Source organism: Chelonia mydas, chromosome 11 (assembly GCF_015237465.2).
Source record: "Chelonia mydas isolate rCheMyd1 chromosome 11, rCheMyd1.pri.v2, whole genome shotgun sequence".
Taxonomy (NCBI): domain Eukaryota; kingdom Metazoa; phylum Chordata; order Testudines; family Cheloniidae; genus Chelonia; species Chelonia mydas.
This window is the reverse complement of record NC_051251.2, coordinates 1,679,178-1,697,682: the sequence shown is the minus strand read 5'-3', so window position 1 is coordinate 1,697,682 and position 18,505 is coordinate 1,679,178. Positions and strand designations below refer to the sequence as shown.

At 52.0% G+C, this 18,505-nt stretch overlaps 1 protein-coding gene across 1 annotated transcript in view; it reads right to left on the bottom strand.

The window, feature by feature from the left end:
* The window catches only part of NHEJ1 (non-homologous end joining factor 1), a 137,787-nt gene that overhangs the window by 108,925 nt on the left and 10,357 nt on the right, over positions 1-18,505 (bottom strand). Inside the window, exons 4-5 of the mRNA XM_037912872.2 lie at positions 16,995-17,133; positions 12,907-12,965 (exon numbers count right to left, since the gene is read on the bottom strand). Of these exons, the coding sequence (XP_037768800.1) occupies positions 12,907-12,965; positions 16,995-17,133 (198 nt within the window). The remainder of the gene's footprint in view (positions 1-12,906; positions 12,966-16,994; positions 17,134-18,505) is intronic.

The following is an 18,505-nucleotide window of genomic DNA, read 5'->3' as shown; positions in this document are numbered from 1 at the left end:
CCAAACATTAAAAGCAAACCCAAAAAGCAATATACTTCACCCACCATCTCATTCCTTAACATTCAAATCTCCCTGCTCCCCCAAGCGCTGCCCAGCACCTACTGCCGCTCCCTCCACACTGCAGTTTAAATAACCTTCTCCAAACCTGCTTAGTTTCTGTGTCAACAGCAGAGTCCTCTCTGCTTTGAGCAGGGGGTTGGACTAGATGACCTCCTGAGGTCTTTTCCAACCCTTATCGTCTGTGATTCTATGATTAAAGCACAGTCTTTCCTATCCATACAGAATGACCCTTCTGCAAGGCGTTCCCCAGGACTTGGGAATTCCACCCCTCTCCTCTTTACACCATCTGCTCCAGCATGCAGAGACCCTGGGCTTCCCCTGCCTAGCTGCACCCTGCACAGAACCAGAAGCAATTCAAAGAAACTCCCACAGGGCCCTGGACCCACACCTTCCTCCTCATAATATTCTTATGTGCCAATTTACAAAGTGGTCAGTATCACTGCCCCATTCTACAGAGCACAGAGAGGGGAAGGGACTTGCCCAGGGCACCCAGCTGCAGAACACGAATAGATCACAGCTCTTCCGAGTCCCTGTCCAGGGCTCTTTCCAATAGGACACACTGCCTCTCCTGGCATCCAGGATCTCTCTCCTACCAATACAATACCACAACCACAGCTCTTCTATACACACACACACAAAGTGTGAGAGGGGCTGTTTTCACCTTGCCCTTCCCACCCATCCAGGATAGTGGGCTGGGCCAGGCCGGGTCTGCTCCACTACAGTCTCCTTTAGCAAAGTTATGAAAGAAAGTGCAGCCGATGGATCACATGGTCCCTCTAGTAAACCCTGCAAGGGCGCTGCCATTGGGCTCAGTTCACTCTTCAAACATCATTATCCAACCAGTCCCCACAGGGAAGAGAGACAGCCCTAGCCTTAAACCAGACTAGGCAAAGGGCTAGGGGTATACAATAGGCTTAACTTTGCATCGGCCTTGGGGGCGAGCTGGATGGGCCGGGATGAATTTCCCAGCTCTAGAGCTCTGGACTAGTGCCCTGGTCCACCCCTGGGGCAGTGAGAGGTCTCAGTGGGGCAGTGAGGCCTGGCTGCTTTGCCCTGTACTGTGCCTTCCCCATTACTGCTCCCAGCTGTTTGAGCCACAGGTTTGTCAGCCACATACCCAGCAACACTGGGCCTAACTAGCACCTCAACGCAGCACCACTCCAAGGACCCAGCAGTGCCCTCCTGGGCTCCAGACAAGCTGCAGTAGACTGAGGGAGGCACAGCCAGAGTTTGGGGACAAAAGGGAGGAATGAAGGAGATCTGGGAGGAATCTCTCCTCCCAAAGTCTTCCAGGCCCACAGCATTCTGGAGGGGGATGGGGGCTCTGAGCAGGGCTTTCCCCCTTCAGTGCTCCCATTTGAGTTCAGACCTGGCACTGGCTCAAACCACACCTCGCTGACACAAGATCAATCACTCCATGAGCTGCTCCTCTGCAGCTATGCATGCCCCGTGCCCACGCACATGCCTGGCCTTCCCCTCACCAGTCTGGCCCCCTTCTCCCAGCCTGCACTTGCCCTCACTCTTCTTGTTCTTCATTTATTATGATTCATACAACAAAGCATCCTGATGACCAGCCCCGGGAGTGGTGTGGGGAATAGTTACAGAGGAGTGGGCCCTGCACATGCTCAAACTGGCTCTGGATTTCAGACCATATAGAAACCTAAGTCCACAGCTATCTGTGCACATTTTCCCCAGGAATCAGGATGCCAGCCCTGGTGTTCTGGTCATACTCTGTTCTGCTCCCCTATACCACCACCCCTTCAGTTTCAACTAGATACAGAATTCTCCTTCACCTCCTGGCCTAACAGGCTGCAGAGCACGGCCAAGTGGCTGTTCATCAGCTACCACGTCCGTTGTGCCCCAGAGGGGGCTTTTCTCAGTACTAGGAGAAGCAACCTGGATTTGTGCTGGAAATGGCCCACCTTGATTATCATACACATTGTAAGGAGAGTGATCACTTTAGATAAGCTATTACCAGCAGGAGAGTAGGGTGGGGGGAGAGAAAACCTTTTGTAGTGATAAACACCCATTTTTTCATGGTTTGTGTGTATAAAAACATCTTCTGTATTTCTCACTGAATGCATCCGATGAAGTGAGCTGTAGCTCACGAAAGCTCATGCTCAAATAAATTGGTTAGTCTCTAAGGTGCCACAAGTCCTCCTTTTCTTTTTTTGCGAATGTCTACATTGTGTATGGTCCAACCCTTCAATCTTTACTCAAAGCTCCTGCTGAGGTCAACAGAACCTGAGTCGGGGTGGCAAAGTCAAGCCCACAGTGCATAAGCTGGTCTGGGAGGGAAGGTGCTGAAGCAGAGGTTGGTCTGGGACGGGGCAAAGCAGCAGCAATGTGGGACCAGGGCTGGGCCACTGGGCTCATGACATGTGTGCTGTGGGGTCTGGATGGCTCACCTTACCACATGCCGCAGGACACATGCTGTGCAACCAGCGCGAAGAGGGATTCCAATACTGTGGAACAGCCGCTGCCGCAGTCACCGGGGGTTAAGCCTCGGGCCCCCCCACCCCGCCCAGGAAGGAACATGCTAGTGGAACATCCCTCCAGCCAGCCCACTCACCGCGGTGACTCAAGCGTCCCAAGAACAGCCCTTAGAGCAGGGAGGGGGAGGGGACACAGAGCTTGCTGGAATCACAACCATTAGGCCCGCAGCCAGCCTGGTCCCAGCCCTGCTCCTGGGGGCTTGTTCCCTGCCCATGGTCTGGGCTCTATTTCGGGCAGCCTGCTGCCCTGGGGCTGCTGTGCCGAGTCTGGTTTTAGCAGCATGCAGCTCCGCTGACTCACCACTTGTGTAAACGGCCTGTGGTTCCCCTGCATCGGCTGGGAATGCAAGTGCCGGCCAAGTTCCCGCCTCACCTGATTATGCCTAAATAAATAAATAAATAAAGCCGCTCCACCATCTGCCACATGCCTTAATGGCAAACAGATGGGGAGAGGCCAGAGCTCAGGCTCCACACCGCAGGGGCCAGGATCACTCCCCAAACCCACTCTGGTGCTAGCTATGCAGCACAGTTAAAGGGGGCTGAGATTGCTCCTCGCCCTGCACCCCACGACATGCGCCCTCCCAGAGACCCCCATAAAAGCCTGCATGGACCCGTGTGTGCTTTTGCACAGACCGTGTACCCACGCACGGACTCACACACACAGTCACGCACTGACACGCACCCTTGTGCAGTCCTCCGTGCCCTCTCAAGCAGACTCTCCCCTTGCACAGCCCCACGTGTGATCTCACACACGTGCCTTTGCACTCATCCTTGCACTGGCAAAGCACACACTCATACCTCCCCACCTTCAATAAATCACATGTCCCTTTGCACACATGCTCTTGTACTGGCCCACTTGCACACACACATGCTCTCCCTGGCATACACACACTTATGCCAACATGGTCTCACCTTGGCATACCCCCACCCACACACACTTGCACAGTACAAACAGACAGGCACGTGCTCTCTTACCCAAGCTGTGCCCCCGCCGAGGCCCACACATGTGGCAAGAGGCTGAGAAGCAGGGGCAAGAAGCTTTAAACAAGGCTGGCTCATTTCTGCAACATGGAGAATACCTTCCGTAACTCCGGCTTCATGACTCAACCGCTCTGATGGCCACAGGAAGTCACGAAAGTGAGAGATCACCCCATCAGAGCGGGACACAGACAGATTGGGTCTAGCTTGGGTAACCAGTGAGGGCCGGGACAGTACGAGACACTCACACTAAGGTGAACAGGCAGGATTGCTACATTTCCCAAGTAGCCAACAGCTAATCTGCTAGAGAAAGAACCCCACCCTGGCCTGGCAAGGTCCAAAGGGCCCTGGCTCAGCTATACCAAGGCCAGGCCACCTGGTCCCCGTCTGCCAGGTCACTACTGCTCATGTCCTTCCAGGTTCACAACTGATTTCTGAGGTTGCATACAACAAGCCAAGACGAGGGAGCGACACCACTGGCTGACTGGGGTTCCAGCCCCGAGGGTTTATGGGATGGAACCACCCAGATCGGAATTCAGCATCCTCCCCAGGAAGCTCAGTGTGGAGCCCACAATGTCGCTCCTGGGAAGACACAAGGAAATGAAACAGATGCGAGAGGGAAGAGCCCAGGGATCACAGCAGTGGCAGCAGTTCCCTCCCTGACCCACATCCTAGGCCCCCACGCTGGGAGTCTTATTGAGCGGTGGAGGCCATGCAGAGGGGAGGGGGGAAAATGGGGATTTAAAACCATTAATAGCACCTCTCACCCGAAGACTCCTAGCACATGAGAGAGGAGAAGGTACGTCGCAGTGCCACACCGCACCTGTGCATGGCGCCCATCAAGCAGCCCTGCAGTGCCCAGTGCCATGCCCTGCAGGAGGTCCTGCTCTTGACCAGCCACAGCTGCAAAGCCACAACCACCTTGTGCTAATTAAAACCATTCCCCTTAGGAAGTAGGCAGACGGTTGCTTCCTCCCCTGCTGCCCGAAGCTGGCTCGTGTTTAAGGGCTGCTGTCCCCACCCTGTGTAACACGCGGCCCACCACCGGCTTCAGCTCTTAAACAAACACAGGCCACTTCTCTCCATGGGCTTATTTTTAGTGCTTATACAAAGGGAGAGGCAGAGGGCGGGGGGAGTCAGGCAGAGTGCAGGCAGGGGCTGGGCTGGGCCAGCCAGTACGCCTCACTCCTGACCTGTGAATGACGCAAGGCTCTTCTCTTCTACTGCCCCCTCCAGCACTTCCAACCCCTGCCACACATTGCAGCTGGGGGCCAGAGGGGCTCCCCCAGACAGACATTCCTCCAGCCCTAGACCCCAGCCCACACATCAGACTCAGTAGCTTGTTGGGAGATCCATGCAACACTGACCTAATGCACAGGCCTCTCCCCTCTCAAGCGCTAAGACCCTCATCTCTTCTCCTTCAAGGACACAGGCTCCACCTGTCTCTCAGGTTCCCTGCCCATGAGACCCGGTCTCCCCATGCTGCCTGGAGGGTGACTGCCTTGCCACAGTGAGGGAAACTCCGCCTCCTTGGCCCCTCTCCCAGCCTAATGCCTCCGGGGTGGGAAAGGACGGCACTGCACTGCGACCCCCGGTCTCCCTGACGTCAGCAGGTAGTGCTCTCAGCCACCCCACGAACTCCCTGACTGCGCTCCCCGCTCGCCCTGTCTGCCTCCGCCAGCAGTGCGCTGGAAGCTGGCTGTTTGTTTATCTTCCTATTCAGCATTGCTTATTTTGATGGCACATCCTCCGAGCTCAGCCCAGGTCGACCTGTGAACCTTCCACATCCTGTTTGCCGAAGCCCTGCTCTGCAAGCCAAGTGCGCAGGACGGCCAGAGGCCCAACACAGCAGCCACCGGGTGCACCGGCCACAGCAGATAAAAATATTCACGGCGAAACATCCTGGAGCACGGGGGTCTATAGTTGAACTGATTGTATCGGCGTGTTTATCCGAGCAGGCTTGATTGCTGCTCTATTGGTGCAGAGCAGCCAAAACAACCTTGGCTCCACAGGCCCGGGCTTCCCTCAAGGCTTCGGGGGGTTACTGGAGAGAGGAACCTGCTGCCCCTGTGTGACAGCTGGGCACTGTACAATGTAGCACTAAATTCCACATCCAGGAGCAATGTTCCCCTACTGCCCAGGGCTCCTCCAGGGCAGCGGGGTGGGGAGCAGGAAGCAGGCCCCGCCGCTACCCAGACCTGGCATGTTCTCTGCTGACCAGCTGGTATTAAGCAGGCAGAGATCTGGAAGGGAAAAACCCAAACCAAATTAAAAAGCTTCAGGCGCCTAAGTGCTTTAAGGCCAAAAAGACCCCTAAACTAGCTCACAGAATAGGTCACCAACCACAGAGACAGAGGATGGTTCTGTGGTTAAGGCACTGGGCTGTAACCCAGGAGATCTGAGCTCTATTCCTGGCTCTGCCAGACTCCCTGCGAGACCTTGGGAAAGTCGCCTTGCCTCCATGCCTCGGTTTCCCACCTGTAAAATGGGGTGATGTTTGTGACATGTTCAGATTCCATAGTGATGAGAACACATAAAAGCCTAAAAATACAACCACCACTGGGACCATGTCCAAAGGACACCGATTCACCCATCCTGGCATCAGTTTGTGCTGGCTTGGGCCTGCCACCTCCACGGTCACGGGAGCTCGACCCTCACACATTGGCCCATTACACAGCCCCCATGTGATGCTTCGCTAATCCCACGCTCATGTACCGGGAACAGGAGGCCTCGTGCCAACAACCTGCAGTGAGTGAACAAGGGCCAGTCTGTGCTGCGGGTGAGAGCAGGAGTGTGGGGAGGTTCAACAGGCACCTCCTGATTCAGGAGTGCACTCCTCGGCAAGAACTGGGAAGCACACCAGGGCTCTGCTGCCATCACCAGCATCAGGAGCACCATGCTGACCCACCAGGGGGCCAGTCACGCAGTAACCCAGAGCAGCATGCTGTCCTTCACCACACAGCACTGAAGGGAACAGAACACCCCCTAAATCTAGACAACCGCTTGCAAGGCCTCAGCACCATGCACCTCCCCAACAGGGGCAATGCACTCTCATGGCCACAAAGGTGCGCTTCCATAGGCAGAGTGAGTGTACTGTTGTTGGTCTGTACTGCAGTAGCACCTGCTGGCTCCAGACCCAGTGTGCTGGGCACTTGCAGATGCATCCCAGAGAGACAGTCCCCACCCCAAGGAGCTCACAATCCATGCAGGGACGTGTGCATGCATCTGCAGATGACCTGGAGAACAATCCCCACTGCCTCTCCTCAGGTGCCAAAGCCTCAACTGCCCCCTTCCCAGCTGCCAGCCCCACTGGCTTCAACCCTACCCACATCCACGACGCCACTGTGCATTGCCAACATAAAAATCCGTGGTGCTTTGAAACAGAGAAAGGGGAGACAGTGTAAAATAAAGTGAATGTAATAAATAAGCCGGGGAGGAGAGTGGGAGCTGCACTGTCGTTCGTGCTCCTAGTTCGTTCATTAACAAAGCCCGTTCTTAGTATAAATGAAGCTGCCCCAACATTTCAGAGAGCAGGGTGGGAAGACAGGGACCTTGCCACAGAATTTAGGTCTAGCTTCACACAGAGCTCAAGGGGCCCTAGGCCAGATTTGTAAAGGTATTTAGGCACCACTAGGCTCCTAGCTGCATCTTAAGGTGCCCAAATATCTTTGACGGTCTGGACCCTTTGACTCCAGTGAAGCTGGACAGTGCTGAAAGAGGCTCATTATTTACTCTTTCCCATCACCACTGGCTTGTTGTGCTAACAAAAGCTGTTGGGTCTGTCTTGGTTTGGGCTCTGCCTTTTTTCCCCTAGTTGCTTACTGCTCTGCCTGCTCCCAGCAGCTGCTCGTGAATGAATTCTTGCCAAACACCATGAGAGACATTTCCTACATTTATAAATAAGCCCAGGACTTTGATGGAAAACTCCCCAGATTACTCAGAACACCCTGGGCAGCTAAGTGAGCACATACCCAGGGAGAAGACATATTTCAACAGCAACCATCAAAGCCAATCTCAGGTGTACCTGTCCCTACTTCACAACCTCCATTCAATGAATGGGATAGGTCTCTCTCGCACTGGAGATTGCCATTCTTCCCAGCAAGGAACCAATCCAGAAAGTACAGCTGAGAGAGCTGGCTTCGCAGTTAAAAAGCCACGGCAACCAGTCTTACAAAGCTGTGGGAAGAGAAGTCTCCGATTTCCAGTGCTTTCCACTGGGGATGCCAAGTCAACCCTACCCTGCATCACCACAGTCAAGATGATAGTCCTCTCCAACCGGCAAATATTCATAGTTGTGATTAAACTGATGACAATTTAAAGTTGTGTTTCACGCATTCGCAGTGCTTCAGGCCAGAAGAAACCAACAGATTATCTGCTCTGATCTCCTTATATCACAGGCCCTTGTTTTTCACCCAGTTCCTCCTGTATTGAGCCCAATAACTTATGACTAAAGTATATCTTCCAAAAAGGCATCCAGCCTGGATAAGAGGCCATCAAGAGATGGAGAATCCAACACTTCCTTGGGAGTTTGATCCCAGCTTTTCCATTAATTTGCCCAGGCATGATGTCAGGCTGACTATCAGAGTCATCTCACTTGCCCTTCCTGAATATTGGTACAACATTAGCACTCTACTAGTCTTCTGGAAGTTCCCTGATATTCCAAGATTTATTAAAAATTCACATCAGCAGGCCAGAGAGATCCTCAGCTAGCTCTTTTATGACTCTTGGATACAAGTTATCTGGGCCTGCTGATTTTAAAATGTTTACCCCTAGTAGCTGTTTAACATCCTCCTCACTTACGAATGAACTGAATAGTACTTGTTTACTTTTCAGTTCATTCGTAAGTGAGGAGGATGTTACTTTATCATCCTCAGCTAATCACCTCACGTGATATGAGCACATCATCGTGCTTCTTTCCAAATAAAGAACTGAAATATTTATAGATCACTTTTGCTTTCGCTCCATCATTATTAATAAGTTTACCATCTCCACCTAGCAATAGGCCTATACCATTGCTAAGATTTCTTTTGTTTCTAATATTCTTAAACTCCTTCTTATTGTCCTTAGCCCTGCCAGCGAGGGATTCTTCCTTGATGTCTTTAGCTTACCTTATCAATTTTCTGCACTTCATAACTTCCAGTTTATACTGATTGACAGCTACTTCCTTTTCTTTCCATTTGTTATATATTGCTTTTTATTTCTAATTGCTGCCTTCTCTTCACCACTGAGCCAAAGTTGTCAATCTTTCTCAATTGTTCAATCATGGCTTTTTGGCCATCTAATAAACACTTTTTTTAAAACACCCAATTTTCATTCCCATTCTTCTGTCTAAATTTTTCCTCTCAGTCAATTTTTCTCACAGTTTTCCTCCGCCTTAGGAATTAGCCCTTTTTAAGTGCCAAGAATATATATTTATGGTTGGTACTGTCCTTTGTTTGCCCACATGGAATGTAAACAGATTATAATCACTGGTCCCTAGGCAATCACCAACTTCCAGTCCAGTGATTAATTCATCTTTACCTGTTATAACAAGGTCCAATATGGAGTTTCCCCATACCAGATACAACTCCTTTTATGACAGGTTTCAGAGTAGCAGCCGTGTAAGTCTGTATCTGTAAAAAGAAAAGGAGTACTTGTGGCACCTTAGAGACTAACAAATTTATTAGAGCATAAGCTCTGGTCTCCCCCCCTCCCCCCCCAGCTCTCCTGCTGGTAATAGCTCACCTTTCCTGATCACTCTTGTTACAGTCTGTATGGTAACACCCATTGTTTCATGTTCTCTGTGTATATAAAATCTCCCCACTATATTTTCCACTGTATGCATCTGATGAAGTGAGCTGTAGCTCATGAAAGCTTATGCTCTAATAAATTTGTTAGTCTCTAAGGTGCCACAAGTACTCCTCTCCAACTCCTTTTACGTTAGGAAATTATCATCTATATTTTTTAGAAACTCCAGTGATGTTTTCTATTGGCTACAGAAGACTTCCAGCAGATGTCTCACAGATTGAAGTTCCCCATGATAACACAATTGCCCCCATACACACATTACAGACAGGTGCTTAAGAAGTAACTCATCCTGTTCTCTGGTTTGATTTGGTGGTATGTACCAGACCCCCTCACTGGTACCCCCTCCTGGGCTCTGCTAGTTAGCACAAAAGGACTGGAATATATTTCGTCATCCTTATACGGCATGAGTCCATCATCCCGCTTCTTTCCAAATACAGAATAGAAATATTTATTGAGAACTTCTGCCTTCTCTGAATCATTATTAACATAGGAACGTAGGACACTGGACTGGAAGGAACCTCCTGGGTCAACAGGTCCAGTCTGCTACTATCACAGAACGACCCCATCATATCATCTCATTCATAAATTTATCAAGCTCCATTTTAAAACCAGAAAGGTGTCTTGCCCCCACTCCTCCTACTGGGGGTCAGAAACTGTCTTCTAATTCCCAGCCTACATTCATGCCTGCCCAGTTTATCTCCATTTGTTCTTGAACAATTAACAATTTTAGTGTTCTAGTGATTGCTCTGGTTTATAAATCAGTGCAATGATCAGAATCTCTGGAGCTTTCCTTTAAAATCCCAAGTTCTTCACAGTGTGTGTGTCTGATTTTGGAGACGTGGGGGGGGGAGGCACATGTGCTAAACCAAGTTACAGATTGTAATGAATATGGGACAGCAGATTCTATGTATTTTAGCACTCCTCCCATTTCCCTTCTTCCTCTTCAGCCAGGAAGCCTCAGCAGCCACTTGCCCAAACAACTAGCCAGTAAAAAAAACTTTTGAGAAAAAGCCAAACAATTGCAGGGATGCCAGACAGAGCCATGAGTCACCTAGCAGCAAACGAAACTGGACTTTGGACCACAGCCTCCTTGCCCCTTGCTCTACATCTCACCTCAGGAAGCAGCTGGTTTAACTAGAAGAGGAGTAAAGGCAGTTTTGACTGGAGGGCCTTTGTCTACATTAGGGTTCACAGGTTCAGCTGAGCTGTTGTCAGAACAGGTGATCTCTTGGTAAATTTCCCCAGTACGGAAGTGGCCAAGAGCAGCCTCCCTGCACTGTTGCCTTCACCCCATTCCGCTGGGCCCCCCGCCCTGTTCCTGACATGCCCCTTCCGACCCCACCCAACCTGCTCCCTTCTCCTGCACGCATTGGCCCAGCCCCACCAGTGAGCATGTGCAGCCAGAGAGCTCTCCCCAGGCCAGGTACGACAGGCTCCTACAGAGCGCTCTGCAAGGCTCCTGGCCTCTGGGCTAACAGCACACGCAAGGAGCACAGGCAGAGCGACAGAGGAACAGGACTGACAGCACACGCACACCCAGCTACGCCTCTGACTCATGCGCTGGCTGCTCAGACCTCTCTGCCAATGAAACAGAGACCAAGTCCAAGGACCCAGAGTGGATCCCAGCAGCTGGGACACGCTGTCCCAGCCAGTGGCATTGAGCAATCACTCTACTTCCCTGTATATGTCACTCCTCAGAATACAGGCAACAGGAGCACTCGGCAAGTATTAACCCTCAGTAGGGAGAGAGCTGCCCCCCAACCTGCTCCTTCCAGAGAGCCCCACAGATCCAGGCAGCCACCATCCCTTCCTGCTCTGCCTCTACCACAGCCCAGGCAACTAGCTGCCCGCCCCAAAATGCCACACAAGAAGCAGCAAGAATGCAGCCAGCTCAGAAGGCAGCACTCCCCAGTGGCTCAGCCAGCGACTCTGCACATTTCACCCAGATAACGGCAGGCGTCTTTCCAACTCAAGCATTAAGGGTGTCATAAACATAAAGGGAAGGGTAACCACCTTTCTGTATACAGTGCTATAAAATCCCTCCTGGCCAGAGGCAACATCCTGTTACCTGTAAAGGGTTAAGAAGCTCAGCTAACCTGGCTGGCACCTGACCCAAAGGACCAATAAGGGGACAATATACTTTCAAATCTTGGGAGGGGGGGCGGTGGCTTTTGTTTGTGCTCTTTGTTTACGTGATTGTTCTCTCTTGGGACTGAGAGAGGCCAGACAGAAATCCATCTTCTCCAACCCATCCTAATCCAAGTCTCCAATATTGCAACCAGTATAGGTAAGTCAGGCAAGGCAGATTAGTTTATCTTTTGTTTGATGTGAATTTTCCCTGTGTTAACAGGGCGGTTTATTCCTGTTTTCTGTAACTTTAAGGTTTTGCCCAGAGGGGGATCCTCTGTGTTTTGAATCTGAATACCCTGTAAAGTATTTTCCATCCTGATTTTACAGAGGTGATTCTTTTACCTTTTCTTTAATTAAAATTCTTCTTTTAAGAACCTGATTGATTTTTCATTGTTCTTAAGATCCAAGGGTTTGGGTCTGTGTTCACCTGTACCAATTGGTGAGGATTATTATCAAGCCTTCCCCAGGAAAGGGGGTGTAGGGCTTGGGGGTTGTCCCCAAGTGGTCTCTTTCTCTGTTCTTTGTTTAAAAAGTTTGGTGGTGGCAGCATACTGTTCAAGGCCAAGGCAAAGTTTGTACCTTGGGGAAGTTCTTAACCTAAACTGGTAAGAATAAACTTAGGGGGCCTTTCATGTGGATCCCCACATCTGTACCCTAGAGTTCAGAGTGGGGAAGGAACCCTGACAAAGGGGAACATCTTCCTGGGGATATTATCACCAATTTGTGTGCAAACACACAGGTTTGCTTCTCTCTTAGTGAGCATGTGTCCACCCTTCTGCAACTGTAGCCCTTTCTGCACAGGCTTTCCGCGTGGGAGAGGGGAGCATGGCTAGACATCTGTCTGCAGCAGCATGGCAGGGTTTTCCTGAGTCCCCACCACCAGCTGTCGATCCTACTGGGAAAGTGTTAAGTGGGCTCTGCTGACTCACTGAGATGGGTTGCTCATTACCCATCTGGACAGAAGGGAGGTGGGAGCAGCTCCAGGTGCGGGAGAGGATATAGGCTGAGAGGGCTAGAGAGGAGCCCTAGGAGCAACTCAGCTTGGGGAGAAGGGCTGAGCTGAATGTGATGTTATTTTAGGGCTCAGTCACAAGGGGGGAGCCAGGATGGTCCCAGCTAGTCTCCCCAAAGGCCACCTCTCCACATAACCCCAGAGAGGGATGCAAGCGTTTGGAATTGCAGCTGCTCATTTGTCACCTCAGGACCAGACAGGGTGAGACCCAGGCCCATTGCGCTACACTGGCTCAAGCCAGCCATGGCTTTGTCGGCCTCAACACACTGCTCAAGAGCCACCACCCACACCAGGCCATGCTCGCCCTTGCACACCACAGCACAGCAAGCTGAGCGGGTGACGGCCCTGGGCGCTGGGTCGCACTAAGCCGAGCGGGCCAAGGTGTGTTGACATAAACACACCCAGGTCCCCTTTGCACTAACACACAGCAGCATCTTTCCCTACCTCATCCACAAACTTCTGCAGGAATGGCTTCTCCTGGAAGGGCTCGGTCCTCAGGCGTCCTGCAAGAGAGATGGGAGTATGAGCCGGGCGGGCAGCACCAACCTGGCCAAACACCAAGCTCGCTGCCCGCACTCTCTGTGACAGGGAGATGAAAGGAGAGGGTGCCTGGTTTTTTATTGTTTTTGAATTACCTGAGGGAGCTCAAATATTACAGTGATTGGGCCATGTAACACCTACACAGGACACCGGCAGCGCTATTATATATTTGCAGCAAATATTGTACAAAGGTTGTCGAGTGAGGTGTCTATGACAAGGCGATGGTTTGCTGGTTAGGATTATGCTATCTGTATGCATGTATCATTTTTGTATTTAAAGTTATAAGTATTGGCTCTATAGTGTCTGTATTTCAAACTTGTGCTATGCTTCTGGGTGACACCCCAGACAATTTGGCGTCAGCCTAGCCTGCTGGATGGCCCATTAAGGACCATCAGCGACACAACTGACCCACTGGGAGAAGGCAGACACGCCTGGGGACTCAGCAAGGCATGCAGGGACAGAACTCTAAGGTGTTTCCATGCCATGTGATGGACAGCTTGTCTTTGGAACAAAGGAAGCACAGGCCACATGGCAAGAAACTACAAAAGGCAGCTGCATCTCCTCCATCTTGTCTTCAATCCTGCTTCTTACCTCTGGAGGAACTTGGCTACAAACTGAAGCTCTGAACCAAGGACTGAAGGACCCATCCCAGCTGGGGATGTTCTCCAGAGACTTGATTTAAACCTGCCGTTCATTCCACCACTGCTACAAGCCTGAACCAAGAACTTGCCGTTACTGTATGTCATTGATTCCATTTAACCAATTCCAGCTCTCATCTATATTTCTTGCTTTTTATGAATAAACCTTTAGATTTTAGATGCTAAAGGATTGGCAACAGTGTGATTTGTGGGTAAGAGCTGACTTGTATATTGACCTGGGTCTGGGACTTGGTCCTTTGGGATCAGGAGAAGCTTTTTCTTTTACTGGGGTATTGGTTTTCATAACCATTCGTCCCCATACTGAGTGGCACTGGTGGTGATACTGGGAAACTGGAGTGTCTAAGGGAATTGCTTGTGTGACTTACGGTTAGCCAGTGGGGTAAGACCAAAGTCCTCTCTGTTTGGCTGGTTTGATTTGCCTTAATAGTAAAGAAGACCCAGCCTTGGGCTGTAACTGCCCTGCTCTAAGCAATTTGTCCTGAACTGATACTCTCAGTCGTGTCCCGCCAGAGGCAGCATCGTTACAGGGCCAAGCCATGACAGCACAGCAGACGCCCCTCCAGGTCACTCAGGCTAGTGGGGAAATCTTCTCAGGAAACCCACTAGTAACCATGGCAACATGAAGAATGCAGCCCCTGAGGCCTGAATGAGGGTAGATTTGCACCTCAGCAGCAGTCAGCTGGGAAACACCACAAGAAAGCCCCTTCCTAATGACAGTAGCCATTTCAGCAAAGCAGCCCCAGCGCAGCGGCCGAAGGCCCCATCCTCACTGGGGCTACAGCTGTCTGCCCTGTGACAGCACAGGGTTTCAAAGGCCCCTTGGGAAAACTTAGCTTCAGCACTGTCAGCAAGTCTGGAAACATGCTCCAGCCTTTGGGGTTTCCTGCAGTTCAGTAAACACAGCTCCCAGCCCAGGGCAGATGGGTCCAAGGACCTAAGGCCAGCTCCCAGGATGTCTTGGTGAGCAGTACCATGCAGTGTGGAGCCTCCCTGGTCCCAGTGTCTCTGTGTTGCAGCAAGAGGGCTCAGGAATGACTGTTGCCATGACATTCCTGGGGAGAGGCACCCCCATCCCCCACACAACTGTCCCCAAATGGATGGGGAGATGTTCTGGCTGCCTAGAGCAGCACTTCCACATTGGGCCCCATCTCAGCACACAAGCCAAGGAGCAAGGCCTATGCACCTCACAGAAATGCTGAAGGCTTTGGCTAGCACTGACCATGAGCGTGAGGATACCTGCACTAGGAGCCCGCAGCAGCCTGTAGGCAACACTCTCCCCAAATCCCCATCATTCCCTGCACCTCAGGCTAAGCTTGCTGCTCCCCAGCCCGCTGGAAGCCATTGTGCCGCCTGAGAACCAGCAGCAGCAGCAAGAGGTAAACACATGCATTTTGGTGTGTCCTGGAAAAATGGTGACTGCCATTCCAAGCTTCCTCTGCAGCCAAGCTGAGGGTGGGGGAGGGTCTCCTGCTGCACCCACCCCTTCACACAAAACTCACCCAGAGACTACTGCCTCAGAGCGAGGCCCGCTATCTTTCCCAGCACCCTGCAGTGGCATCCCACCATGCAGCTCTGAAGCCAGAGGTAAGGAGTGAGCCCTGCCAGCATATATGGTGGCATTCATAAATCTTAGGCCTGGAAGGGACCTCTTGGGTCCTACTGCAGTCAAGCCATCACCAAGGGCAGGAGCTCCTCTTTCCTACTCCTACAAACAGGAAAATCAGCCGTTCTGTGGACAGCCCTGGACATGGGCCCTTGGGGACATCCCAGCGAGACCACCGGGGGTTGGTCCCAATACCTGGCTTGCCTGACCCTGTTGCTAGCTCCAAGCCATCATTTCTCCATCACCACCATGAACTGTTCCTCAAGAGCAGATCAGGTGATTGCTCCATCCGCCAACAATGGGACAAACTCTGCAGATGGGAAGCCCTGCACCTCATGTCATACTAAGGAACCCCTCTGAGGTGTCGGGTGGGCACAAAGTGACTGGAGAATGACACCCCCCAGCCGCCTTGCTGGCTCTTGCATCAGGCATACCTGCTGATTCTACACCCACAAATAAGATTCTCTGGACTCCCACGAGCCCTGAAGATCCAGCACAACACCAGAGAGAGCCGGAGTCTGGTCTGGCTCACATCCTAACCTAGTTCCAAGCACAGGCCGTGCACTGCCCTTACTCACACCCATCCCCCCAAGGGGGAGAGCAGGTGTTGCTGTGCAAGGGACTCGCCTTGCACAATCCCTATTCCTGGGGGTGATGCACAAGCCTTAAAGACCCCAGCTCACCCCTCACCTTCCAGCAGGCATTTGTGGCACCAGTTAGTAGGAAAACTCTCCTCACAGGTAAGGAGAGCAAGTCTGAGCTGGAATCACTGAGATTACAGGGCCTGGAGCACCTGACATCACTTTCCAGCACTGCAATTACCAAGGGGGCTGTATAAATAACCAATGAAACAGCCTGCTCCCCGTTCTCAGGCCCAAGCAGCTTGCAGAGAGCAGTGTGTCAGACAAGCAGCACTAGTCCAGTTCCCAGCTACCTAGTGGATCCTGGGGAGCTGGTCAGGAGCATAGAAGCCCTCTGATGTGCAAGGGAAGCTCTTTGAGGAAATCAGGCCATGCTGATGAAAAGCAGAGCATGCCTCCCTGTTAACACTTCCCTCCAGCCCAACACGTGCAGAGCCTCTGCCAGCTGCGAATCGAATCTACACGCCGGAAGCATCACCAGCTGAGGGTGGGACCCAGCACCCCTTCTAATCACCAAGGGACTCCACCCACCAGCGACAGCTCTGCCAGTCCTTATATCACTCCGCTCTGGACACTGTGCTCTGCCAGCTGGGGATTAAACCCAGGCCCCTCATTAACATCTCAGAGGCTCTGCACTGGAAACAAACCCATGCACACAGCCATGCTTTCAATGTTCTTCTAAGGAAGCCGAGGGGAAGAGCCGGGAGCCCCTGGTCCCTCTCCAAATGCTCTGCAAGCTACTGCATGTGGGAAAAAAGCCTGACTCTGCTCCAGCTCCTTCACTAGCTGGCTTTGGATCCAGGCTCCTGGTAAACAGCCAGGTACTCTAAGTAAAGCAAAGAGCCCCTTGGCGACTCCCCAAGTCCTTCGGCTACTGGTCAATGTCCATTCCTCCTCCACCTCTCCCCTGGGGACTACTCCCAAGGCTTCTGGCTACTGTCTGACTGCTGTAGCTGCTGAACATGAAACACAAGCCTCATTGGGTAATAGCCAGACTGAGCACTTTGTGCCAACCCTGTGCAGGGAAGGAAACTCACTCCCTGCTCTCTCCAGCCCTGGTTTCCCCATGAGTGGAACAGCCCTCCATACCTCTGCTGAGAGCAGCCCCGCTGTCCCTGTAGTCTTCAATCTCAGCATCCTTCTGCACCAGGAGAGACGCCAGCTCTTGCAGCTGGTACTGCAATGCCAGGCTCATCCTGATAAGGGGCCGCACAAGATGACGGGAAATCTGGGTGGGAAAGACAAAACAGGGAAGGCCAAGAAGGGCACTTAAACGGTCTCGAGAACAAAAGCGGTTGAAGCAGGTCAGTCTACAGCAGCAATGTATTGGCAACAGCTACAGCCAGAGTTTACTCAAGATTTCTCAGTGCTCACCACTCACAGGAATGCCTGTCTGCCATTCCAGCATCTACCAGCAAGAGGCACTCTACGGAACAAATCAGGTGCACTGGCTGGACAGGGAGGTCTCTGCCACCCCTGCCTCTCCCAGTAGAAGGCACTGTAGGGAATGGCATAGAAATGTTGGCTGTGAGAGGAGCTGTAGAGAATGGGGCAGGAGCTCTGACTGTGCGATAACTTCCATCTACCCCAGTCCCAGCCTCTCCCAGCAGGAGGCGCTGTACAAAACAGCACAAGCAGTGAGGAACAAGATGGACATGTGATGGAGAAGGTTCAGTACAGGAGACACTCTAACTCCACAGACAGCTATGGGAGTGGCAAGAGACAACAGCAAACTCTTTCAGTCTAATCAGCCCAATGAGAACTTATGTAAGCAACACAAACAAGTCCCTCTGAGCCTCATGCCCACCCCCAGTGGGCCCCAACGTGAATTCTGACACTGGAAACAGACATGGCTGAGACTGAAAAGCAAAACGAACCGTGCTGTCAAATTGCAGCTTTAGGAAATTGAGAGACTTTCACAGGAAGATGAGATCAAAGACATGAGGAATCTCTACCCCAAATCCTATCCAGACCCTTGCTGCTGCCACCCATGCACCCATCTACACCCAGCCCAGGCCACCTCATCCTTGCCCAAGGCTTCTCAGTGCAGAGGGTCCTGCGCTGGTCCTCAGTGTGCATTGGATGAACCCTTCTCCACCTCGCACTAAGGGCGCTTTCTCCATGGGACGCACACTCTCTGCAGCTTGCTTGCCCTCATGTCAGAGGGGTTCAAGTCAGGCCAGGTCGACCTCTGCTCCCAGTGGACCATCTCACCCAGCAACTCCAGTGAGATGGACACAGGAAACAGCCCCCTCACTGTCATCTGTGGGACAGCCTCGGCAAGACCCATGCAGCAGGGCCCAATGCGCCCTCAGAGCCTGTCTGACAAAACCCTACTCATTCTGTGCTGCATTATCATCAGCAAATCCAAGCCCCTGACATGGGGGTATAGTGAATACGGCATCACTCACAGGACACCACAACCCCCAGAGGCCCTGGGTACAGGGCACACTCGCTGCAGAGAGCTGGGGGGTTGAATTCTGCAGCCTCCCTCCTCTTTCAGCCAAAGGTGCAAGCCATGGACATTACAGGTCCCAAAATGCAATGCGGCCTCCACTCAGGTCAAGATGCTGGGACCTGTGGTCCCCATGGGCCATCCC